The sequence below is a fragment of the Triticum aestivum genome, chromosome 5B, assembly GCF_018294505.1.
Source record: "Triticum aestivum cultivar Chinese Spring chromosome 5B, IWGSC CS RefSeq v2.1, whole genome shotgun sequence".
NCBI classification, from domain to species: Eukaryota; Viridiplantae; Streptophyta; class Magnoliopsida; order Poales; family Poaceae; genus Triticum; species Triticum aestivum.
In genome coordinates, this window is record NC_057807.1 from 281,086,327 (window position 1) to 281,112,248 (window position 25,922).

Consider the following 25,922-nt stretch of genomic DNA (forward strand, 5'->3'; position numbering starts at 1 on the left):
CACATGAATACAAGTAAGATCAAATAAATAAATGGAAGCGATTTATAACCTGGCGGGAACCAAGGTCCCCATTCCCTAGAGCGATATTTTTTGTTGCTGAAAAAATTCGCTAAACCGATATAAACCCTTGTAGCTGGGTTAGCTAGCTAATAAATGGGCTGGCCCATGTTTCGCCGGCATTTTGCTGCAATGAGTGGCAAATAGGGAATCGCCTGCCTGACTGAGGGCTGGATCACGAACTCCCTCGGAACAACAGGGCCCAAATTGGTCCCTCAAGCCAGTCCCACATCTCCCCCGCGCCGCCGACCGCCGTCCGCCGTCGCCGCGCGCCGGGTGCCCAAGATGGACGGGGAGGAGGAGAACCCGGGGCCCTTCCGCCGCACGAGCTCGCGGACGCGGCGTATGGCCTCCCGCATGGCCTCCGCCCTCTCCAGCTCCGACAACCGCGCTCAGGTAACAATTCCTACCTCCTTGGATTCCACTTCCACCCGTGGAACCTCCATATCAGCAAGCGCTGCTCGTTCATTTCTCTTCTCATTTCGGCTTCACCTTACTACCGAGGGGAAGCTCGCTGCTTCTGATCAATGTGGTGGTTTCAACTTCAAATGGCTTCAACCCTAGGAGAACTCTTAAAGAAAACAATCTTTGTTGATTCGCCTGTTTCTTGTTTCTTAGGCGTTCTGTCGTTGACTTATGATCACTAGTTACTGCTAGTTCCTGCAAATTACTGTGCGTCTTATCAGTTTAGATGCTACTCCTTATGTCAGTTTCACTAAATTATGTGTCTTCATATCTGTAATGTCACGTAGGCTGCTTTGGCTCGTCTTGATGCGCTTGAGAGTGATAATGCTGGGGTTGAGGTGGTGGATCTCAACGATGATGAGTATGGATCTACAGATGGGGAGGACCATGGTTGGTTCCTTTCTCTATTATTTTCAGGGGGCATTATTCTTTTCTGTGGTTTTCTGAAGTTTCAAGGAAGTTGCAATGCAGTGTGTACATAAACAAACTTTGCAATCTATTCCTAGTAAATAGCAAAATGGCTTTGTGCCTGTGCCTCAGGTATTGGTATTGGTATTGCTTCTAATATCGGAGATAACACATTCACGTACATAAATTTTAAGCAAGAGGCAACACTTTCTATTTCCGTTTCTTGCAAAGAAAACGATGAAGTAGATCATTAAATCGATCTTTGTAACAGCATTCCTTTTTTTTTTGAAGTCATGTGCCTCTAATGCATTTGATAAGAACAAGAACCCAAGTTATGCACGGGTGGAGTGAATTATTGACCCCTTTCATGCGCTGTCAGATTATCTCGCTATTGAGCATCATGGTTTGAACTTGTCTGTCAAGCATTACAATCATCATGCTGATTTTACATTTCGGTGTAGAATTACTCCCTCCATTCTAAAATAATTGAAGTTCTAGGATTAAACTTTTTTAAGTTTGGCCATGTCTATGACAAAAATTGCAAATATCTAATCAAATATATATTATATGAAAATATATTTCATAATGAATCTAATTAAGTAAATTTGGTGTTGTCGATGTTGATATATTTGTATATAGACTTGATCAAACTTAATGAAGTTTGACTTAGGATAAAGTAAACCTAGAACTTCATTTGTTTTGAAACTGAGGGAGTACTTTTAACATACTGAAAGGTTGTGTATGCTGCTAGCTTTTGAGACAAAGCATGCGAAAAGAAAATTATTAAAAAATATACGATGTAGGTGCTGATTTTTTATTTTGTTTCTTACTTGGCCTTGTGTAGTTTTGATGCAAAAGAAGCAGTCAAAGAACATGAAACGCAAGACAAGGCAAGGAAAAGCTTTGGAGAAAAGGGCGGTAAGATCTTTCATGGATGTTTTACAAGAGGTGAGTAGAATAGAAGGGTTTGATGGGAACTAGGAAAATTGTGATGCAAATTTCTTTCTTGACATATACACCCTCCGTCCAATAATATAAGAGCGTTTTTGACACTACACTAGTGTAAAAAACGCTCTTATATTATGGGATGGAGGGAGTATCTTTCTTGATGGTAACTAGGGTACTGAAGATTTTTACCCCTGAACTGTTACAGGCAAATCTGGAGGCCTTGCCACCTCATGTCCCAACATATCTGAGGGCTGCTGTGGGTCCACCGAGCACTTCATCCCGTCGCCATTACTGCTCTGTTTGTGGGAATTCTTCAAATTACACATGCCCCAGGTGTGGAACACGGTTCTGTTCTTGCCGCTGCCAAGTCATACACAATGACACTCGCTGCCTGAAATTTGTGGCTTGACCCATCTGCAAGTCTGTGGAGCCTGGAGTTATGTTGAATGCAGTCGTGCCCTGTGGGCATGTGGCACCTAATGATCTGTGCTTTTATCAGAAAGAAATGCTTATTGTACAGCTAGCCAAGTACTAGTAGCCAGGTAGATCTTTTTGCTGACCGACACCATTTCTCCTTTAGAAATGTTGTGTGGCTGGTGGTAAATGATAGCTGTACTTTATTTAGCACTACTAAGATTGATTTCAGTGTACCACTGGATCTCATGATGCAGGAAATTCTAACTGCAAGTGTCCCTCTAGTGTTATCTGAATAACATTTTTCTGACTGAAAAGTATCTGAATTACACTGAAGATATTTCTTAATGAATCAAATGTAAATAACTAGAACGCGGCAACAAATGTGAGAATGGTACATTGCCTCAAATAATCAGTAGAATTGAGCAAAAAAAAAAAAAAACAACAACTTTGATTTCTTCAGCAAATTGGCAGGTCTGGTGGGGGTGCCCCCAGGGACCGCAGCTCTCCTACTCCATCCTCGACCAGGAAGGCCATGGCGAGGCCCCAGGTGATGTGCACATCCAGATGGCAGTGCATCAGCCACACCCCGGGGTTGTCGGCGACGAACCGGATGACAGCCCACCCATTCACCGGGACGCCCACCGTGTTCCTCATTGGTGGGTCGTCCAGGTTGAACTTTGCGGTGTCGGTAGCGGCATCGAAGTTGCCGAAGCCCTCAGCGAGGATGAAGAAGTCGTAGCCATGGGTGTGGATAGGGTGGTTCTCCCCGGCGAAGATGTTGGTGCCCTGGAGCACGATCTGCACCACGGAGCCGTACTTGAGCTTGTACACCTTGGTGCCTGGCACGGGCTGCCAGAGCGCGCGGCTCACATTCTGCGCTGTGTAGTCGAACTGCACCGGCGGGTTGGCGGGGAAGTCGGTGGTAAAGACGCCGGTGGCGGCGGCATCGCCCTGATAGTGTGCCTGGAGGATGGAGACGGTGGAGGGGAGCACGAAGGAGGCGTTGTTGATGCTCGCCGCGAACCGTGTGTTGTTGGGGCCGCCGCAGTTCTGTCCGCTGGAGCAGTTGAAGAGGCCGACGCCGACGGTGAAGAAAAGGTCCTCGTCGACCACCGAGGGGAGGCCCACCGAGTGGAGGTTGCGCAGGCTCGTCGTGAACGTGGTCACCGTGGCCGTGTCATTGTACGCCGGGAGGGTCGGCATCGCAGGGCTCGCCGTGCCACCTGCGCTGTAGTCGAAGATGGCGGTGGTGGTGGTGTTGTCGAAGGGCACACCCTGTGCGCTGGCGTAGGCGCGGGCGGCGAGGTAGTACCGGCCTGGTGGCTGGTCGAAAGTGACGAGGACGTCCGTGGTCTGGCCGGGCCCGAGCACGATGACAGTGGCGTTGTACGGCTTAAGGTAGGAGGCGTCAGCGCCCACGACGGTCATGGTGTGGCCGGCGAGGGAGACGAAGAGCTCGGTGTTGAGCGCCGCGTTGATGAACCGCAGCAGGTTGGTCTCGCCGGACTTGACCGGGAACACGGCCGTGTCTTGGGAGGAGCAGCTGTAGAGGTCGCCGGGCTGGCCGTTGACGGTGATGGCGTCGGAGATGTTGGGAGCTGCACCGGTGCGCGTGGCGGTGCGGATGACGTCGATGGGGTTCATGTCCCACCACTCACCTGCGCACATGCAGCCAGATTATTAGTTACAGAAAATGGTACTGTAGGAGTACTATCTATCTAGCTCTTCCTTTTTTCCTCTTAAACAATAGTAGTGGAAAATAATAGAGAAAATATCTCTCTCATTCATATAGGAGGAAGGCGTACTGCTCCACATATTGAACAGCTGAAAATGCTAAAAGGGAAAAGAAAAAAAGTTAATTAGCTAGCATGCTGTACCACATGTTCTTTTAGGCATGATGTACGACATGTTAGCCTATTGTTTCATGTCGGCCACACACGCAACAACCTAATTAAACAGCCAAATCATGAAATAAATGACATCCATTTTGATTATTATGCAATTAGAGACTCTGTTTATTGTGAATCTATGCAATTACGGACTCGCGCTTTCAGGGAACCCTTCTTGAATGCTACTCCCTCCTTTTCGGTTTATAGGGTTCAAATCTTAAATCTCATCAACCAAGATATTTTGTGAGTGGAGGAATGTATCTCATATTTTACTACAAAACTACTCAAATTCAACTCATGCATTAATTTAAGTTAATTGCAGTGCATGCATGCTTGGCCACTAGATGAGTAGAAACATTACATGCATTAGTGTGTTCCTTTTTAATTCTTGCATGCAAAAATTTAATGCACTTCAAAAACTAAAAATGAGATGAAGATGAGCCATTTAAATTGAAAAAACAAAAAAGTTGAAATAAACCCTATAAACCAGAAAGGAGGGAGTATTATGTTGATCATAAATGACATGACAACAAGATATAGCCAGCACTTGGCTCTCCTATTAAAGGTACTTCACCAAAGATTTTTCTTTCAAACCCGTTTGGAGAGAACATTAGAACATGTTGAAACTGGTCTTTATGCATGCTTTCTCTCTTTAGAATTCCTTTTGAGGAAATAATGTATAAGAGCCTGAGCCAACTAGACATGGAACATTTTCATGATGATGCATGCATACTCCTTTGATTTGTCTGAATATTTTTGAAAGCTAGCTAGAAAGGTGCCAGTATCTGAATTTCTTAAGGCTGAAGCAAGTAGTGCATTTGTTTCCAAGACCAAGAGTGAGATATATATGCACATGTTTCCTAGCTAGCATGCAGGGGCGGGCCCAGTTCAATTCAAGGGTATTCAGTTGAATACCCATTATTTTTTGGCCAAAAAACAAAGTATATATTCTGTATAGTAGTATATGTGTAGGAAAAAGGAAAACTGACAGAATGTATGAGTCTGTCCACACATTCGGCCCAAAACAAGGATAGCGCACCTCTAATTTTCTCCCTTCCCACCCCACATGGCCCAATGGCCCATAATCTCTACTTCCTCAATGTGTACAGCCTGGTAGCCCGATCGCTTGTAGGAAGCAGAACCGATCAATCAGGGGAACCAGCGCCGCAACTCGTCGCATCCCCAATTCCAATCTCACACACCAACTGGTAGAGTTGATCGCGTGGCAGGCGACAGGGGCTGACGGCGGCACGGTCACACGGCGTGGGCATCCGGCGCCCGATGGTCCGACTGTCCGAGAGAGCGTCCTGCCTGGGTTCGGCTCCTCTACACTGCATTATCTTGTTTTGTTCTTCGGTCCTTCTGTTCCCTAGTTCTTGCTCAAAAAGGCTACAAGCGTGAATTAATTAATCTGGGCTAATTGGCTTTCCATTTTGATATAGAATTACACTGCATATATGTTGAAATCTGAGATTGTTTGGGAGTTGAGTCTCTCTATTTCCGTACAACATAATACATTGCAAATTGAGGATGAATTGTTATACACAATTTTTTTAGAGTTATTAAGTAGTATAATACATTAATATTATCTGCAATGTGATTTTGCAAGAATTTTTGACAATTAGCATTACTTATAAAAACTAGTACTCATAAACTTGAGTGATACACATTGTTATACATGCAGTTATACATGCGTTATACGCGCAGAAAAGGCTTATCAAGCTTTAAGAACAAGTGTTAACATTTGAAATTTTGAATACACACTTCTCAAATCCTGGGCCCGCCACTGCTAGCATGTGCATGTCATGAGTAAAGAAGGATCTCACATACACGCATACATGCACAATGATCTTGCTCCGTGGTAGCTATCCTTTTTTCTTTCTTTGTCATGGGTCATGCATGCATGGTTCTCGTTCGTCTTAGACCGACGTGATAGTATAAATTTCGGGTGCTAAATTGCACATGCAATCCTGGACGTTTGACTCTGGGGTAAGCAGGTGGCGCCAACAACCAACCAACCGAAAACATGCATGCATGGGAATGATGACGGCCGCTAACACGCGGGAAAAGCAAAGCCCCTCCTAATTTCGCTACTTTGGAACAATGCACTGCACGGGATCCATCTAAATTCCTTTCTGTCATTTCAAGATTCCACTACTACTACTTGTAATTATATACTAGTACTATGTATAATTAGTTTCTGTGTACGAGCATCACTGCCTATTTCAAGAAGGGTCATGCTATTCAGCGAACGCCAGTTGAAGGAGCATGATAAAACATACGTTCTTTACAGTAACTTATGCTATCGGGAATATGTCAATTCCTTCAAGTGAACACAATAACTTTTGCAGTAAACACTTTGTTTGCCAGAATTTACCATGTGTGTATGAAGAAATCGTCATAAAAAATGTTCACATTAAGTCGGTTCTTCATGCCACAGTAGTCTTCATCAACTAGAATACGACACACGCCAACTGTACGACACCGCGTCAAACGCAGAATCGACCACCGACCATGCTATGCTGTGCACTAGGTCCTGGTGTAAAGGGCAATGCTATCATTGTGCCGAGGACTCGATCGACGTGCGCTAGTGAAATGAAAGCTACTCCCTTCGTTTCATATGGTGCGAAAATTTGTTAAGTGCAACAACGCAACCGAAAAACAACAACGTATTAATGGAACAAGGAGAGGAAAATAATCTATGGAACAAGGAGAGGAATATAATCTGCGTTGGTGCGTAGCGTACCGAGCATGATGGGGGCGACCTCGCCGTGGAAGTCGAAGGGGTAGGGGACGGGGTCGCGCGGGCGGACGATGAGCGCGCCGTAGACGGTGGCCCTGAGCCAGGAGCTGTGCGCGTGCCACCAAAGCGTGCCCTCCTGCCCGGCCACCGTGAAGCGGTACGTGTAGCTGCCCCCCGGCCGGATCGGGCACTGCGTCACGAACTCCGGCCCGTCCGACCACCCCGTCCGCATCTGCCGCACGCCGTGCCTGCACGCCACCCATTGGCTCCATTAGCATGCAATATCATGGGTGCTTTTTCATATAGTATATGATGAGACGTACTACGTACCAGTGGATGGTGACGTTGTAGGTGGCGTTGTTGACGACGCTGACGACGAGGGAGTCGCCCTCGTTCACCTCCACCGCCGGCCCCGGGAACTGCCCGTTCGCCGTCACGATGCTCCGCGAGTTGCACAGCCTCGTCACCGCCGCCTCCTGGATCTGCATACACATATGCACCAACACCATCCATCAGAATTTTGAGCTGCCATTAATGAATCTGCATCAACAAGGGAAGAGATCGACTGCGCGCGCATTACTCACCACGAACTCGTGGCGTTGCTCCTTGGCGATCGCAGGCCGCGAGCAGCAGAGAAGAATAGCGGCAGCAAGGCCAAGGAGCGACAGGGAGTACACTGAACTCGACATTCTGACCAAACACTGCTCTGCTCCCTCCCGCTGACTGGCGCTTGATTTGTGTGCAATGCAATTCATGCAAGGCACCAGCTCCCCTTATATAGGGGCAGGCGGTCCACTTGTTTCTGTGGTTGGCGTTGGAAAGCAAAATAACCGGTTGATCTAAATGACCATGTTAAAATTGCTCAAACAAACAGTACTAGTAATTTTTTTCTTTCTCTTTGGCCAACTCTGCTTCTTTTGGCTTACCTACCGATCAATGTGGTGGAATGTTAAGTCGGCGCGGTTAGCTTTAGTAAACCTGTGATGATGCTTCCATCACAAGTTAAGCCTTTCCTCAAGGATGATGAAACCTACTCGACTCCATCATAAGAGCTACCCTTCCGAGATCAGCTAGCGATGAGTGCCACATTGACTGTGATAACGATCTCTGCTTTGCTAAGTAGTAGGATTAAACAAAGGCGGTTGTGAGCTAGAGGAGGTTGCTTTCATCTGCATTATTAATCAGTCTCAAATTCTGCTGAGCTTCCTTCCAATTATGCTGATTCCCAGTGGAGCCACCAGTCCCACACTCCCACTCCCACTCCCACTCCCACATAGTACGTCGCCACTAGTAAACAACAATTAAAAGGATCCTTAGCTTTCGTTTCATGTTGTTTACAGCCAATGTCAGGCTTGATTCAGAAATCTGTTCCAGCAAGAAACCTTTCCGAATCCAAGGCCCCTCATGACAACAAAGGGTTGTCTGTTCTACACCTTTACTTTTTCCTTCTTTTTGACTATTTAAAATGAATCTTCCTCTTTGCATCCATGCTTTTCTGGCGTAACTAGCTAACTAACTGACTAGTTAACCGTGGGTGCTTACTGCTAGGTTAATTGGTCTTTGGTTTGGCAGGAGTTGTTGGGTTGGTGCCTTAAAGTTTTTGGATACTGTAAATTCATAACTTGACCATTGTCATTTGTGAGGTCAAATGTACATCTAGATGGTCTTCTTCTGTTGCTTGTACTACTTGACCAAATAACATAGATGTGATGCACATCAGCAAATACTTAGTGATCTAAAAAAAAATCTTATATTTCTTTACAGAGGAAGTAGTAAGTAGTGACAAAGGACATCGATTGGTTCTAAATGTGCCGCGTCTTGAATTGTGGAGACGGCTCGATGAATTATACTTAAAAATTATTACTTATCAGTAAAGTAATTCTGAATTGGGTAACTAAATCATCTATGATTCAGAATGTTGAAGAATCGCAAAAGGCTACCCTCTTCAGCAAACAAATTCTGGGCACATCAAATGATTCAGTTTCAAAGAGCGGTGATTGGCTGGCAAGTGCCAACCACCACAAATGCAAGTGAAAATACTGTTCATAGCTTCAGTAGGAAAGGAAAACACCCAACCCCCCTTTGCTTCAGCTGGTTTCTTGCAATTCAAGGCAATTTAAAGTCAAAATGTCAAGAAAAGCATCAACCTTGACATGGAAGGAACATGCTATTTCCATTAAAAAGTGATTTTCTTGGTGGAAAAGATCCACAAATATTCTAGGGTATTGCTTAGGTGTAGCATGATGATAATTTGGAGGCATTTAACAACTCCCTGGCACCCCACTTCTCGTCCTTTAAACTGAAAGGATGTTTCACATGTTGGTGCATGTATTGCATGGCCCAGAATCATTTTCTTCAACTTCTACCTGCTAGCAAATCTAGTATGTCGTAACTCAGTGTACCGTAATCATCGGGCATGTTTTGTATCCTGAACAATCGACAAAGTTGCGAGGGTCAACATATGTGGAAGATCTTGGGCAAGCAACATTGAGTGAGGTAGTATAAATGATTGATTGAATTGGTGTGGTGGTGAGCTCAAATAGCTGAATGCAAATTATGATGCAGTAGTGTTGGGAACCAGCAAACAGATGGTGACCACATGGCAAACACCAATCGTCCAGTGATTTTAGATTTTAAATAAGTACTAGACTAGAGTCACTGATTAATGACCAAACTAAAAGGCAGCTTAAACTTCTTGATTGAAATAATCGAAGCAATGGGGCCATCAAGTTTAACAGATTGTCATATTTGTTGCAAAGCTTGATACAATGATCACTGCTTTTGTGATGGACCAAACTTAAATGATCCACCAAACTTGCATGGGAGTGCTAGAATTGGTTCAGGGAGTTGCATATGGCTGTCAGTACCATCATGCCTTTGAGTAAGCTATACCACACGGCATCATTTGAAGACAGTGCTTTACTGGAGCTTTGTTGCTAAAACTTCAACATCAATGAGGTAGGAAGCATTTGCATTGACTCATTGCAGCGGTCCACACAATTACCATTTGCAACTAAGTACATTGCGGTTTATTAGCGAACAAAATCTCGTTGATGGGTAGTGCACAGTTGACAGCATACGGGCACCCGGACTCCGCAGGTCCCAGGAAAGATATGGAAAGCCATCTCCTATTCGGCCATGCCAACCACTCGGACCGAGCATATAAGGCGAGCTAGGGAAGGTACGACGGAGAGAACAAGATTCTAGAGCCGTCTAGATAGTGATTTATTCTAACATTTGCATTGACCCAGTAATAGTGCACCTCTTTGATCAAACAGAGTTCAGAGCTGGGAGCACTCGGCTTGGCAAAATGCGAACAATAGCAGGTAGGTTTAACTTTAAGGAAAGAAAAGGATGGTGATAGCTTGATAGTTGGGTGCTTCGACGATCTATTCATGCTTTTACGGAACTTTTCGGGACAGTTTATTCGTGCGTTTTGGTCTGCATTCGCTGCTTCTATCTAAAAATAACTTGAGAAATATCGTCCCAAAGTTATACTATGACAGGCTTCGAGCAGGCGAACAACTAAATTCATTATAACTTGAGTTTCTTTCATGTGAGAAATGTTGGAATTAATCTACGGTTGAAACAAACCGTGAGAGAAAAGGGGAGCCTTTTGACCCCAGGTGTGCAATGATCGGAAGCACACCACACATCCACACGTTTGGTTTTGGTCCCATGTACCCAGCACACACACATATATAAGGAAAAGGGGGTTTTCATTATGGATAACAACATATCGATCTAAACCACCTAATTGCCGATCCTGAATATGTGCTGAGGTATGTGAAGGCCATCTCCACCACCGGCCACCGCAGAGCTGTGCCTGCGGCAACCCTGCTGTCATCCTCGCCACCGTGCTGCTTCTTCCCCAACATCTCCTCGCCACTGGAGACACAAAGGTGCAGCCGTGGGCTACACAGGGGCTGCATCGAGATATCGCCAAGTACCTGTAAGTTTGTACGCTTCCGCATAAAGTTGTTGATCTAGTCTGAGATTAGGACCATACGTTGATTAGCCTAAAGGCTAATTTATCTAACATTGGTATCAGAGCCTATCTAATCTGGCTAGAACACAAATTAGGCCTTCCAAACGTTAATTCCAAGTTAAATGGCCTAATTGATCTAAGATGATGGTTTTCGGTTAATGATGTGGTAGTCCTGATTGATCAAGTGCATCTCTTATTTTTGCCCCTATGTCATGTTAATGCTATGATCAGTAGCTAGCAGTTTTTCTGATAGCACATAAATTTTAATTGTTAATGTTCATGGTTATAAAGCCTTGATCCGAATCAAGTTAATATGAAGTAAAAAGGTATTGGCTCGATTAGCAGTGAGAAGGAGGGGAAATCGCAAGAAATCAAAGAAATCCGAATGGCAATCTTCCCCTAATCCCCAAATCCCAGCCCAGATCAACATTAAAAAAGGAAAGAGGGACTGGGACTTGTGTTGTTGTTGCCGGCCAACGTGCGTACTCACCATGGCAAGAAGGACGTCGTCCTTCGGGACGACGGCCGGAATGATGCGCCTGGCCGATCGCCTCTCTAATGGACGCGCGCAGCCAACGCTCCGTGCGTTTGCTCGCCGCCGTCACCACCAAAGATTGCGCCGGCGCCCGCCGGCGAGATGTGCTCCTCCGGTCCATGCGCGTGCAGCGTGGTCGCCACCGTTCGACGAGGAAGCACACGGCGTTGGTCCGCAGTAAGCTTCTCCGGCGAACGGAGCCGGCACGCCGCCATGCTTCTGCTGCGCGGCGCCGCCGAAGCGGTCGCCGTTTTCTCTCATAGAGGCGAGCGGAGATTTCAGGGAGAAAGTGGGGAATGAGGTAGGGTTTGACCGGCAACCTGTTTTGTTCGGCTGGGATGATACGGACCGTCCACTGAATCGGACGGCTGAGGTCGGCGCCCAGGCTAGCTGCTGGGCTTTCGAGTGGATAAAGGGCATAATCTGACCGGTGGTTGAGGCCTAAGTTGTCCAGGCCCCGGGAGATTTTTCTTTTTCCCTGAGAATTTTTCTCCTGGGCAAATCAATGAAAGGCTACCGTGGGTATCATGGGCAAAATTTAATGTTCTTTGCATTTTCCTTTTATTCAGTGCTTTTATGTATTATGATCATTCTCAAAATGTGTTGCGCTGCTTTAAAATGAAAATATCTAGAAAATTATGTTGTAAATTATGTTTTAGGTTTTCAGAATAAACCTTTTTTGGGGTACTTTTAACACATGAAATTTGATGATGAGTATCATTTAAATATATTTGATGTAGGATTTTTTTTAAATTTGATATTTAATCTAAGAATGATGTGGCCAATATCTATAATGAATTATTCATTTTTTTTAAAGTGCCCTTTATGCAGTTTTTTTTTTCAAGTTATGTCTTATGTACTAATTAAGTTAGAAAATGCCCTGATTTTAAAGGAGAAATATGATATGAGATTATGATGTCATTTACTTTCAGTGGTAATCTCTCTTTAATAGCATGTCAATGTTGAATTATGAGATGATATTTTTTTTGCACAGTTATGTTCAACTTAAAAAAATTTATGAATAATTTTTTTTTGGATATCAAACATGAATTTTATGTTGATTTTATGATAATGTTATTCCGTAATGATGTGATCATCACTAACGGACTAAAGTCACCTCAACAAAAATGCTAATGCGTGGTGCGGTTTTCCGCGTCGCACTATGCATCTAATAATGTTGGGCATGTGTGCTCCTTGAACAATACTAAGGTTTATGTTGATTCATTTTATATTGAAATTAAGATATGCACTGTTGAAATAAGCATAATTGACCAAAATAGTATTGATAAAGTTATGATTGATTTTCTAACCAAATAAATGTTGTTTAAAGAATTTTATGTGATATGCAATATCCTAGTCAATATATGACATTTTTATGAAATCTATCCAAAGTACATGTTGCCATTCATTTGACCATCATAATTTGTCAAATATTATTATTTCATGAATTATTATGTAACTTTATGTCCAAATTTTATTATTTTAATCTTATGATAACCTGACGATAATGTTAATGTCAATTTTAATGTTGGCAATGGCATTTATATTTATGACATTTTCACTCTGAATGCCCTCTTTAATGATTACTCGGTGGGAGGGACATTCCTATTTATATGTTAATTCAAATGTCATTTTCATTGTATGTCATTGACAATTCTAACGATAATTTTGACACTCAAGTTCAATATTTATATTATCGTTGTGAGATTTAGTGTCAAAAGGCATCATAGTGCCTCATGGCACACACGATTATATTATGATGTTACTTTATGTTAATGATGGCAATTAATTTAGTCGTAGTTCTTGTTGGTCATTACGAGATTTTACATCTCCCTAGTCAAAATGGAACCAACGAGAAGTTTTGATTAGAGATTTAATGAGCAAGCGTTCTAATGGCATATGATGATATTCTTATTGATTATGTTTTTCATGTGTCATTTACGAATGAGTAAGGTTCTTTTTTGTTATCTTCCCAACGGTGATACAAATTAGAATAAAAATTAAGCATGTTTTTATTCATGCCATTGCATGGTTAGTTCATGCATGATTTTTTGTTATGATGATCATAAAGTTGTCTCCTCTTTTCCAGCAATAATAATGATGTCAAACTTCTGTTTGGCATAGAAGAACCTTATGTAAATAACTTTTCCACATCGAGAGTGGAGATCATTGTCTCATGTAAGGAATCTCCCAATGTTTTTCTGCCCTTAAGGTTGAAGGATGTTAATCATGATGATAAGACAAACATTGGGAGAGGACGCATGTGCCATCATGCACATCACTAATCCAAAGGAGATTAAAGTCAAAACTATTGGATTTATTCCACTAGTTTTTGGAGATGACTTAATTTTTCATCTTATTGATGATGCTTTGTTCATGCTCCTAGTTATTGGGAAACCTTGATTTGGTCTCTCAAATAGATGCCGTTATCTTATATGTTATTAAGTCAACTCCAATTATGTAATGTTAGTCCCACCTTATGGTGAGATGAATTATGTTTTCACTAATTGAATCTTTTGTAAAGATTAGATGCTATGTTATAATTGAGTATGCAAGAGAAGTGTAATTAATGAGACCTCATCAAAATTGTGGTTTTAGACCACATTTCGAGGGGGAGGCTAGAAGTCTCATTCAATATGATATATCGCGTTCACTTCTCCTACTTAGATTATAGCATGTACAACTAAGCAAACTATGTATCTCAATTCTCTAATTAAGATGGAACCAACGAGAAGTCTTGGTTGGAGAATGTATGAAAAGCACATTCTAATGTTGGTTCTCTAATTAAGATCCAACAAATCTTATTTAGAAGAATGAATGAAAAATGACTCCTTTATCATGTTAGCGTGTACTTAGTCCCTTATGAACATTACAAAGCACACATGAATGCTAAAGTGGCAAGCTTGCTAGTCTAATGACCATCATGATGTAACATGTTGATTATATATGACCAACGTCATTTATAATCATATGTGACACTTCACTCAAGTGGCAAGTTTGTTAGTATCATGTGGCTTGTGGTTATATTTTGACTAACGTTGTTTATAATCATTTGTCACTACTCTTTAAGTTCTTTTCCATCTTCAGCCCAACGGTGTTGTGGTTTAGAACTGAAATGATTATTATTAAGATTCTGGATATGTTTTTAAATCCTTTAAATAAAGTGATCATCGGGGAACCTAGAGAGTATGAACATGAATCTTAAGGATAACTCCATTAGATCTTTATTCATATGCATCAGGTAAGTTGAGAAAAAATGCCTATTGCAACACTTGATGTTGAGACTTAACAATTACCCAGTGATTGATAATGTGTGTGAACGATCATCTTAGAGGCTTGTGTGATAACGAGCTCTAATGATGTATGGGACTCAATAGAGTTTACTCAACGAGTTGTTGTGATGCTTGGATTGTTATTATAACATGCTCTTGTGTTGGCGAAGTTAAGAATGGTCTTAGGACTCAACCATAAGTTTTCGTCATGGAGAAGTTTGACATAAGGCATGTTATCTAAAGAAATACAATTATGAAATAATACAAGCATTGGGCCTCTCGTACCATAAAATGAGGGGGAGTAAGATTACTAACTTGTGAAGATGGAATATTTTTGGCGAGCCAATAATTTTTTATCTTCTATTTATGACATAGGATCTTGGTGATGCCTCATACTTTGCTTGTATTGAATTTTGCCAAGATATAGGTCTGAAAGGAGTACAAATTTTATTATGACGACATACATCGATAGAGTACGAAAGAAAATATTAAGTGGTAGTACTCTATCTTACCTGCTACTAAAGTTAAGGGCAATAAAGGTGGACATTTCGGTGTCCAAGGAACCATTATGAACTGATCAGATAATGTCGATTCCTTTATGCTTCGGTTGTCAGAAGCAGTATGTGTATTCAGGTATGAACGTGCCCTTGTTTGTGATCGGGATAATTGGCAAATATAGAAGTAAGTCCAGAAATGGACCAGTAGAAAAACCGCTACAGCCTTGTAGATATGCAAGGCAATAAAGTTTACATGCTCACTAATGAGAAGTTTGATAACCTTGATATCTTGTGTTATTCAGACATTGTTTATGCGAGATATGTGGATATTAAAGTTTCCACGTTACGTTACATCCTCATTCTTGCATATGGAGTTATATTGTGGAAAAGCTCCTTAATGACACTGATGGCATTAGAAATATGCATTTAATTATGTGGCGTGTTAAGAGGCTACTGGGCAGGTTATATGTCAAGAAATTTTATTCCCGAAATTATGGTGGTAGACAACATATTTTTAACCACCTACTGCAATATGATACGCAGTTTTCTATGCGAGTAACAACAAGTTGAATGGCATTGCCAAAGCCATTGACAATATGTTTAGTGTTGTGAAAAATAGAATCCAGGATCAAGCTATTGAAGTTGAGCGTATGAGAACATTTGAATGTTTTACGGATCCGTTTATCGAAGGCTTGCCACCCATACTTATGATTATGTTGCCGGCATGGGGTTACTGGAAAGCCTTTTGATCCTGAAAATGAGGACCGTTCAATAAACCAACTCCCATAAAGTAATATGTTATCCATTTCAAGATAGAATGGTGTACTATAAGTATTGAGGTTTAATGACACCTTTTGGCCATTAGAACACCTTACTTTGGTATATTATTTCTATTAAGAATGGGCTTATGATGTTTGTTAACCTTACGATCAAGGGGGAGAATGTTGGAATTAATCTACGGTTGAAACAAACCGTGAGAGAAAAGGGGAGCCTTTTGACCCCAGGTGTGCAATGATCGGAAGCACACCACACATCCACACGTTTGGTTTTGGTCCCATGTACCCAGCACACACACATATATAAGGAAAAGGGGGTTTTCATTATGGATAACAACATATCGATCTAAACCACCTAACTGCCGATCCTGAATATGTGCTGAGGTATGTGAAGGCCATCTCCACCACCGGCCACCGCAGAGCTGTGCCTGCGGCAACCCTGCTGTCATCCTCGCCACCGTGCTGCTTCTTCCCCAACATCTCCTCGCCACTGGAGACACAAAGGTGCAGCCGTGGGCTACACAGGGGCTGCATCGAGATATCGCCAAGTACCTGTAAGTTTGTACGCTTCCGCATAAAGTTGTTGATCTAGTCTGAGATTAGGACCATACGTTGATTAGCCTAAAGGCTAATTTATCTAACATTGGTATCTCGAGCCTATCTAATCTGGCTAGAACACAAATTAGGCCTTTCAAACGTTAATTCCAAGTTAAATGGCCTAATTGATCTAAGATGATGGTTTTCGGTTAATGATGTGGTAGTCCTGATTGATCAAGTGCATCTCTTATTTTTGCCCCTATGTCATGTTAATGCTATGATCAGTAGCTAGCAGTTTTTCTGATAGCACATAAATTTTAATTGTTAATGTTCATGGTTATAAAGCCTTGATCCGAATCAAGTTAATATGAAGTAAAAAGGTATTGGCTCGATTAGCAGTGAGAAGGAGGGGAAATCGCAAGAAATCAAAGAAATCCGAATGGCAATCTTCCCCTAATCCCCAAATCCCAGCCCAGATCAACATTAAAAAAAGGAAAGAGGGACTGGGACTTGTGTTGTTGTTGCCGGCCAACGTGCGTACTCACCATGGCAAGAAGGACGTCGTCCTTCGGGACGACGGCCGGAATGATGCGCCTGGCCGATCGCCTCTCTAATGGACGCGCGCAGCCAACGCTCCGTGCGTTTGCTCGCCGCCGTCACCACCAAAGATTGCGCCGGCGCCCGCCGGCGAGATGTGCTCCTCCGGTCCATGCGCGTGCAGCGTGGTCGCCACCGTTCGACGAGGAAGCACACGGCGTTGGTCCGCAGTAAGCTTCTCCGGCGAACGGAGCTGGCACGCCCCCATGCTTCTGCTGCGCGGCGCCGCCGAAGCGGTCGCCGTTTTCTCTCATAGAGGCGAGCGGAGATTTCAGGGAGAAAGTGGGGAATGAGGTAGGGTTTGACCGGCAACCTGTTTTGTTCCGGCTGGGATGATACGGACCGTCCACTGAATCGGACGGCTGAGGTCGGCGCCCAGGCTAGCTGCTGGGCTTTCGAGTGGATAAAGGGCATAATCTGACCGGTGGTTGAGGCCTAAGTTGTCCAGGCCCCGGGAGATTTTTCTTTTTCCCTGAGAATTTTTCTCCTGGGCAAATCAATGAAAGGCTACCGTGGGTATCATGGGCAAAATTTAATGTTCTTTGCATTTTCCTTTTATTCAGTGCTTTTATGTATTATGATCATTCTCAAAATGTGTTGCGCTGCTTTAAAATGAAAATATCTAGAAAATTATGTTGTAAATTATGTTTTAGGTTTTCAGAATAAACCTTTTTTGGGGTACTTTTAACACATGAAATTTGATGATGAGTATCATTTAAATATATTTGGTGTAGGATTTTTTTTAAATTTGATATTTAATCTAAGAATGATGGGGCCAATATCTATAATGAATTATTCATTTTTTTTAAAGTGCCCTTTATGCAGTTTTTTTTTCAAGTTATGTCTTATGTACTAATTAAGTTAGAAAATGCCCTGATTTTAAAGGAGAAATATGATATGAGATTATGATGTCATTTACTTTCAGTGGTAATCTCTCTTTAATAGCATGTCAATGTTGAATTATGAGATGATATTTTTTTTTGCACAGTTATGTTCAACTTAAAAAATTTATGAATAATTTTTTTTGGATATCAAACATGAATTTTATGTTGATTTTATGATAATGTTATTCCGTAATGATGTGATCATCACTAACGGACTAAAGTCACCTCAACAAAAATGCTAATGCGTGGTGCGGTTTTCCGCGTCGCACTATGCATCTAATAATGTTGGGCATGTGTGCTCCTTGAACAATACTAAGGTTTATGTTGATTCATTTTATATTGAAATTAAGATATGCACTGTTGAAATAAGCATAATTGACCAAAATAGTATTGATAAAGTTATGATTGATTTTCTAACCAAATAAATGTTGTTTAAAGAAGGTCATACTTTTTTTTTCTCTTCTGGCAATAATTTCAACCATGTGATGTACAGGCGAAGTCCTTGTCAAAACGGTTACTTCCTGCAGAAACCTTTCTTATCTGCAGGAAATGCTTTCTGTTAGGTTGCTTGAGTTGACAGACAAGTGTGCAGACAGCTCTAACAACCCAAGCCTTTTCCGACCAACAGAAAAAAGAACAAAGCTGTGTATTTTGACAAACTGCCATGTTTTCTTTTTTGAAAGATCCAGCAACTGCTGGCTTTTCAAACTGCCATGTTTTAGCCTGAAATACTACAGCACCTTCAGAAAGGCTCTTCAGCCTCTGTTCGAAACAAAAGAAAGGCTCTTCAGTGGTTGGCTGCGATTTCGGTAGTTCAGTTGCTGATTCATGGACATACAGTTCAGCTGATCGCTAATCGTCGCATGGAATTTCCGGAGTCGCTTTATTGTTAACCGAGTCATGGTTAGCTAAAAAAGGGATACAGACATACAGTGGCTGTTCAGGAGCATTCTTCCTTGTCAGTTGGTATATCTGGGCATTGTCCGTACCTGAATATGTTGCCACTCTTGATTAATCCAAGTCATCGGAGTACTATTTACATTATTAGGTTATAGGAAGAGACTGTGAGGTTTACTGAAACCGCTTCCAATGTATTGAACTCAGTTTGAAATTGACATGACGAAGAAGCAGGCTCGGAGAAATTCAGAAGTATGATCAACAGTTTCTGATCCCTCCTTCGCCGTGCAGCGCTGTAAGCCGAGTTCCCGTCCTTCGCCGTGTCTTAAGGTTTGTGCTCGGCTTACATTGATATAAGCCGAGAGGCCGACAAATTACGCTCAGCTTATGGCGAAACACGAGATAACGAAATGTTTTTCCTGTACTGGATCTGTAGTAGCGGGGTGCCGGGGTTGACATCAATCATGGTGAATTTTATTAATGAACGCTCCTCGATCTGTTGACAGTGGCAACAAGCTAGAACATCGAACATAGACATACGGGCAGTGAAAAGCCCCGATGACAAATCGCGGGACGATCATTCGGCCATTAAGCACCCCTGTTGAAAACATGGTGACTGGCATCTGATTGGAGATGATCTCATCCGCTGGCCATCCTTGTCGACGGGCGGCGGCGGGACCACCATGACGGGGCACCTCGCGTGGTGCACGCAGTAGTCGCTCACGCTCCCCAGGAACGCCCTGCAACCAAAAGAATCAGCACATGTGTAGACCGACCTAGTCGGTGATAATCACGTGTGTATCGCGATCAATCATGAGACGGGCACACGTACGTACGTACCTCCCGACGGCGCCGAGCCCACGGCTGCCCACGACGAGCAGGCCGGCGCCCGCGTCCTCCGCGGCGCGGTACAGCGCCTCCCTGGACTCCCCCTCCACCAGCACCGCCGCCGCGCTCACCTGCGCAGCAGCCACGGTTTAAGTTGATGGGACGACGGCGTGTTTTACAACTCACAAGGGCCTATATATATTGCTGTACATACCCCTCGTGTGTGGCAGACCCGCTTGGCCCTGTCGAGCAGGTTGCGCGCGCTTTCCTTCCGCGCCGCTCGCACCGACTGCATGATCGACGGCGCGCCGTACACCGCGGACCCTGCGTGCATGCGTGGTCAATCATATCCATATCAGCGCCGCTGGTGTGCAGCAATGTCGCGCGAGGTGTGCCGTGATGCTGGTCGTCGGCTCACCTGTCCCGCCGACCGGGCACATGGCGTGGTGGAGCGGCTCCAGCGCGTGGACGAGCACCAGATCAGGCCGGGCCTCTTCCGTCGCCGGCTGATCGCCGACGGGGAAAAGGCAGCGTAGCACCCAGTCTAGCGCGTGGTGGCTCCCGCCGCTGTCGTCCAGCGCGACCAGCACCTTCATCTCTCGCCTCTCTTGTTCTTGGTTTATTGTTTCAGGTTGTGTCACCGATATATGCCGCCGGTGCGCGAGCGCGTGGGTCGTATATACGTGAATCCAAACCACGTAGTACGGTGGAGAGGGAGAACGGACAGAGCTCTGGAGCGGTGGGTCATGGATGGCGACGGCGAGAGGACGACGCGCCGTGCGCGCGTGGCATCCATGCATGCAGGAGCAAACAGCCGCGCGCCGCCCTGGCCCCGTAAGCGCCACGCCACCATCTGCTCGAGCCTGGAGCGGTACGGCCGCGAGCAACCGGCCGGAACAAACTACCCGCGAACACTTTTTGCCCGCTATCCGGACCCAAAAACCGTACCTAACCAGAATTCGCAAATTCGGCTCAAACGTGTGAACTGACCGACACTCTTTATAATCGGTCCATATGTAGGGCGGATATAAAACACCTGGACACGTCCAGATGCAGGCGACACGAAGGATTGACCGCACAAGGCCACGCAGGGACACGAAGAGACCTTTGGTCCCCTCCTCCGCTCCACGCCATGTGGCGCTGTTCCGACGTGCCACCCGAGGGAGCAAGTCCTGCTATTTAAGTCGGTCGACTACAGCCCACCCCCATTCCTTCCCTCTCCCCCCCCCCTTCCCCACACCTGTGCCGCAAGCTTCCATCCGCTCGCCGTAGCCACTAGCCATGGCTCGACAGACGATCACCACCTACGCCATGTTGGGACTGGTTGCAACTTGAGGAGGAGATCCAGGCAAGGCGTGCTGCTCGTGTCGCTTCCGCCTGTCTCTGGATTCGTCGGAGCCGAAGCAGGAGGAGGATTAGGAGGCGGAGGAGGAGGGGGAGGGGGCAGCAACCGGAGGCAGAGCAGGACCCCCGGCCCATGGAGGGGCGGGTCCAGAGGAGGAGGACGTGGCGGGGGCGAAGGAGGAGGCAGAGCCAGCTGTGGGATTCGCCATGAAGGACGTCATGACAGAGTTTGAGGTCATCCAAACGGGGGAGATGGCGGAGCGAACCGCCATCCTGGAGTCCATCCAAGATGAGGCCACAACAAATGCCACCGATGCTTCATCCGGTAGCAACATGCGGAGATTGGCGAAATCTTCGTCTCTAGTGAATTGGACGACGAGCCAGAGTTGCCACAGTTTTCCATCTACCCGGAGTCGAACACGGAGATCATGGACATCTCCGGCGATGAGTAGGTATGGTACATATGTACTATGTAGGTTTTTATTCCGCATGCTTGTTAGGATTTGAGGTACATGAATGCAGCACATGTTTTTTGTTGTGTGACTGGTCAGTGCCGTGGACGCGCCCGAACGTGTCCGCGCGCGGGCGTATAGGTGGCCAAATTAGTTGACCAGGTTGTAGATGCTTTGATGGTGTGTAACGGTAGATTTGTCATCATTCATTTTGATGTCTACTATGCAACTTTATTCTTGTAGACTTTGTTGAACCTTCAAACGTAGAGTTTAGTAGGACAACACCAAATTTTCCTTAAATGGATGACCTAACATTTATCGATCTGCGAGAGGTGTAGGATGAAGGTGGTTCTCTCTCAAACAATACTATAATCAAAATACAAAGAGTCTGTTGTGTCCCCAACACACCCAATACAATTGTCAGTTGTATATGTCCACTGCTTCGACGAAGAGGTTATGGTAGATGTGTAGTATGAATGGTAGAAATAGCTTTTTATAATCTGAACAAATAAAATAATAAGATAGCAAGTAACAAAAGTAGGCAAAACGATGTCTCAATGCTTGGAAATAAGGCCTAGGATTCATACTGTCGCTAGTGTCAACTCTCAACATTATTAACATAATTAAACCACATGATAATCCCTCAAAGTGCAATAAAGAATCAATTCAAATTTTATATTCTATCAAAGAAAATAGGATGAAATAGCGTAGGTAGAAAACCACCTCAAAGTTGTGTTTCCTATCAATCTACTGAACCACCCCCAAAGTGCCACCCCCAAAGTGTCACGGATAGCCCTAGAGTTCGTGCTACAACAATATCATATGATACATATCGTTCAACTTTTATGCCTAAATTACCTCAATGTTACCACGGGTATCTGCAAGTTAATTACTAGACATGCACATATGATCTCAAATCCAAAATATTCGATCCAATATAAAGAAATTTTAAAGAGCAAAACTCAGTTCGCCATAAAAAGGATAGAGGGGGAAGAACATCATATGATCCAACTTTATAAATAAAGCTCATGATACAATCAAAATCAAATCCATCAACAACATGGGAGAGAGAGAGATCGAACACATAGCCACTAGTACATACCCTCAACCTCGAGGATGAACTACTCGCACATCATCATGAGGATGAAGAAGAAGTTGGTGGTGATGGTGATGACGGAGATGTCCCCGACAGCGTCCCGGCGCCACGGGAAAGGAGGGGAAGGGCCACCCTCCTCCTCCTCCTCCTTCTTCCTTGGCCCTTCGGGGAGAGAGGAAGCTCTCCTCAAGATTGGATCTCTCTTCTGTCTCCTGTTTTTCGCGACTGTATTCTGGCATTTCATTGTTTCTTTTATAGGCGGAGTTCTATAACTTCAATTGGGATGAAATTTTGAGGGGATTTTCCTCCGGAAATTAGCTTTTTTGCGGCGAAGGAAGGGATCCATCCGACGTAAGGTCTTCCCACAAGGGTCCATGGCGCAGCCAGGGGTGGTTGCGTCACCTGCCCTTGTGGGGCCCTTGAGCATTGCCTCACGTTGATTCCTTCACCCAAAAATCACATATATTCCATAAAAATCATCACCGAGATGTTTTGACAATGCTAGATATTGATTTTTTGTAAAACAGAAAACATGCAGAAAACATGATATGGGAGGAGTGTTGGAAATATGCCCTAGAGGCAATAATAAATTAGTTATTATTATATTTCCTTGTTCATGATAATCGTTTATTATCCATGCTATAATTGTATTGACAGGAAACTCAGATACATGTGTGGGTACATAGACAACACCATGTCCCTAGTAAGCCTCTAGTTGACTAGCTCGTTGATCAATAGATGGTTACGATTTCCTGACCATGGACATTGGATGTCGTTGATAACGGGATCACATCATTAGGAGAATGATGTGATGGACAAGACCCAATCCTAAGCCTAGCACAGAGATCGTGTAGTTCGTATGCTAAAGCTTTTCTAATGTCAAGTATCTTTTCCTTAGACCATGAGATTGTGCAACTCCCGGATACCGTAGGAATGCTTTGGGTGTACCAAACGTCACAACGTAACTGGGTGGCTATAAAGGTGCACTACAGGTATCTCCGAAAGTGTCTGTTGGGTTGGCACGAATCGAGACTGGGATTTGTCACTCCGTGTGACGGAGAGGTATCTCTGGGCCCACTCGGTAGGACATCGTCATAATGTGCACAATATGATCAAAGAGTTGATCGCGGGATGATGTGTTACGGAACGAGTAAAGAGACTTGCCGGTAATGAGATTGAACAAGGTATCGGTATACCGACGATCGAATCTCGGGCAAGTACAATACCGTTAGACAAAGGGAATTGTATACGGGATTGATTGAGTCCTTGACATTGTGGTTCATCCGATGAGATCATCGTGGAACATGTGGGAGCCAACATGGGTATCCAGATCCCGCTGTTGGTTATTGACCGTAGAACGTCTCGGTCATGTCTGCATGGTTCCCGAACCCGTAGGGTCTACACACTTAAGGTTCGATGGCGCTAGGGTTATAAAGAAAGTTTGTATGTGATTGCCGAATGTTGTTCGGAGTCCCAGATGAGATCCAGGACGTCACGAGGAGTTCCGGAATGGTCCGGAGGTAAAGATTTATATATGGGAAGTTCTATTTTGGCCACCGGAAAATGTTTGGGAATTTTCGGTATTGTACCGGGAAGGTTCTAGAAGGTTCCGGAGTGGGGCCCACCTGCATGGGGGGACCCACATGAACGTGGGTAGTGGGGGCAAGGCCCCACACCCCTGGTCAAGGCGCACCAAGATTCCCCCTTAGAAGGAATAAGATCATATCCCGAAGGGATAAGATCAAGATCCCTAAAAAGGGGGGATAACAATCGGTGGGGAAGGAAATGATGGGATTTCTTTCCTCCCACCTTTGCCAACGCCCCAATGGACTTGGAGGGCAAGGAACCAGCCCCCTCCACCCCTATATATAGTGGGGAGGCGCATGGGAGCTTTACCAAAGTTCTGGCGCAGCCCTCCCCCTCTCCCAAGTCCTCCTCCTCTCCCGCGGTGCTTGGCGAAGCCCTGCAGGATTGCCATGCTCCTCCACCACCACCACGCCGTCGTGCTACTGCTGGATGGAGTCTTCCTCAACCTCTCCCTCTCTCCTTGCTGGATCAAGGCATGGGAGACGTCACCGGGCTGTACGTGTGTTGAACGCGGAGGTGCCGTCCGTTCGGCACTAGGATCTCCGGTGATTTGGATCACGACGAGTACGACTCCTTCAACCCCGTTCTCTTGAACGCTTCCGCTTAGCGATCTACAAGGGTATGTAGATGCACTCTCCTTCCCCTCGTTGCTAGTCTCTCCATAGATAGATCTTGGTGACACGTAGGAAAATTTTGAATTTTTGCTACGTTCCCCAACAGTGGTATCAGAGCTAGGTCTATGCGTAGTTTCTATGCACGAGTAGAACACAAGTTGTTGTGGGCGTTGATTTTGTTCAATATGCTTACCGTTACTAGTCCAATCTTGTTTCGACGGTATTGTGGGATGAAGCGGCCCGGACCGACCTTACACGTACACTTACGTGAGACAGGTTCCACCGACTGACATGCACTTGGTGCATAAGGTGGCTAGCGGGTGCCAGTCTCTCCCACTTTAGTCGGAACGGATTCGATGAAAAGGGTCCTTATGAAGGGTAAATAGCAATTGGCATATCACGTTGTGGTTTTGCGTAGGTAAGAAACGTTCTTGCTAGAAACCCATAGCAGCCACGTAAAATATGCAAACAACAATTAGAGGACGTCTAACTTGTTTTTGCAGGGTATGCTATGTGATGTGATATGGCCATGAAGAATGTGATGAATGATATGTGATGTATGAGATTGATCATGTTCTTGTAATAGGAATCACGACTTGCATGTCGATGAGTATGACAACCGGCAGGAGCCATAGGAGTTGTCTTTATTTATTGTATGACCTGCGTGTCATTGAACAACACCATGTAATTACTTTACTTTATTGCTAACCGGTAGCCATAGTAGTAGAAGTAATAAGTTGGCGAGACAACTTCATGGAGACATGATGATGGAGATCAAGATGATGGAGATCATGGTGTCATGCCGGTGACGACGATGATCAGGGAGCCCCGAAGATGGAGATCAAAAGGAGCAAAATGATATTGGCCATACCATGTCACTATTTGATTGCATGTGATGTTTATCATGTTTATGCATCTTATTTTCTTAGGACGACGGTAGTAAATAAGATGATCCCTCATTAAAATTTCAAGAAAGTGTTCCCCTAACTGTGCACCGTTGCGAAAGTTTGTCGTTTCGAAGCACCACGTGATGATTGGGTGTGATAGATTCTTACGTTCACATACAACGGGTGTAAGCCAGATTTACACAC

At 44.4% G+C, this 25,922-nt stretch overlaps 3 protein-coding genes and 1 long non-coding RNA gene across 4 annotated transcripts; 1 reads left to right on the forward strand and 3 right to left on the reverse strand.

Annotated features, from left to right (window-relative positions):
* Nucleotides 1-192: 192 nt before the first annotated feature.
* Nucleotides 193-2,576, forward strand: LOC123111395 (SWR1 complex subunit 6). Its single transcript, XM_044532185.1, has 4 exons — nucleotides 193-453; nucleotides 810-912; nucleotides 1,775-1,878; nucleotides 2,084-2,576. Exons 1-4 carry the CDS (start codon nucleotides 343-345, stop codon nucleotides 2,285-2,287), a joined length of 522 nt encoding a protein of 173 aa, XP_044388120.1. The 5' UTR covers nucleotides 193-342; the 3' UTR covers nucleotides 2,288-2,576.
* A 60-nt stretch (nucleotides 2,577-2,636) lies between these two features.
* On the reverse strand, nucleotides 2,637-7,669 carry LOC123111393 (putative laccase-17). Its single transcript, XM_044532183.1, has 4 exons — nucleotides 7,512-7,669; nucleotides 7,258-7,409; nucleotides 6,931-7,175; nucleotides 2,637-3,953 (listed from the first exon to the last, which is right to left on the reverse strand). The coding sequence occupies exons 1-4, from the start codon at nucleotides 7,614-7,616 to the stop codon at nucleotides 2,752-2,754; spliced, it is 1,704 nt and encodes a 567-aa protein (XP_044388118.1). The 5' UTR covers nucleotides 7,617-7,669; the 3' UTR covers nucleotides 2,637-2,751.
* An 8,628-nt stretch (nucleotides 7,670-16,297) lies between these two features.
* Nucleotides 16,298-17,398, reverse strand: LOC123111396 (uncharacterized). Its single transcript, XR_006454432.1, has 2 exons — nucleotides 17,078-17,398; nucleotides 16,298-16,547 (listed from the first exon to the last, which is right to left on the reverse strand). It is a non-coding gene; the product is annotated as an uncharacterized lncRNA (long non-coding RNA).
* Nucleotides 17,399-19,362: 1,964 nt separating this feature from the next.
* On the reverse strand, nucleotides 19,363-20,394 carry LOC123115988 (universal stress protein YxiE-like). The gene is made up of 4 exons (XM_044537013.1): nucleotides 20,157-20,394; nucleotides 19,953-20,062; nucleotides 19,751-19,869; nucleotides 19,363-19,650 (listed from the first exon to the last, which is right to left on the reverse strand). The coding sequence occupies exons 1-4, from the start codon at nucleotides 20,332-20,334 to the stop codon at nucleotides 19,488-19,490; spliced, it is 570 nt and encodes a 189-aa protein (XP_044392948.1). The 5' UTR covers nucleotides 20,335-20,394; the 3' UTR covers nucleotides 19,363-19,487.
* Nucleotides 20,395-25,922: the final 5,528 nt, after the last annotated feature.

Coding starts and splice junctions, on each gene's coding strand:
- LOC123111395 (XM_044532185.1), top strand. CDS start 343: ATGGACGGGGAGGAGGAGAACCCGGGGCCCTTCCGCCGCACGAGCTCG. Junction 913..1,774: donor TACAGATGGGGAGGACCATG/GTTGGTTCCTTT, acceptor GGCCTTGTGTAG/TTTTGATGCAAAAGAAGCAG. Junction 1,879..2,083: donor TCATGGATGTTTTACAAGAG/GTGAGTAGAATA, acceptor GAACTGTTACAG/GCAAATCTGGAGGCCTTGCC.
- LOC123111393 (XM_044532183.1), bottom strand. CDS start 7,616: ATGTCGAGTTCAGTGTACTCCCTGTCGCTCCTTGGCCTTGCTGCCGCT. Junction 7,410..7,511: donor AGCAACGCCACGAGTTCGTG/GTGAGTAATGCG, acceptor ATGTGTATGCAG/ATCCAGGAGGCGGCGGTGAC. Junction 7,176..7,257: donor TACAACGTCACCATCCACTG/GTACGTAGTACG, acceptor GGTGGCGTGCAG/GCACGGCGTGCGGCAGATGC.
- LOC123115988 (XM_044537013.1), bottom strand. CDS start 20,334: ATGAAGGTGCTGGTCGCGCTGGACGACAGCGGCGGGAGCCACCACGCG. Junction 19,870..19,952: donor GGGTCTGCCACACACGAGGG/GTATGTACAGCA, acceptor GCTGCTGCGCAG/GTGAGCGCGGCGGCGGTGCT. Junction 19,651..19,750: donor GGGCTCGGCGCCGTCGGGAG/GTACGTACGTAC, acceptor TTTTGGTTGCAG/GGCGTTCCTGGGGAGCGTGA.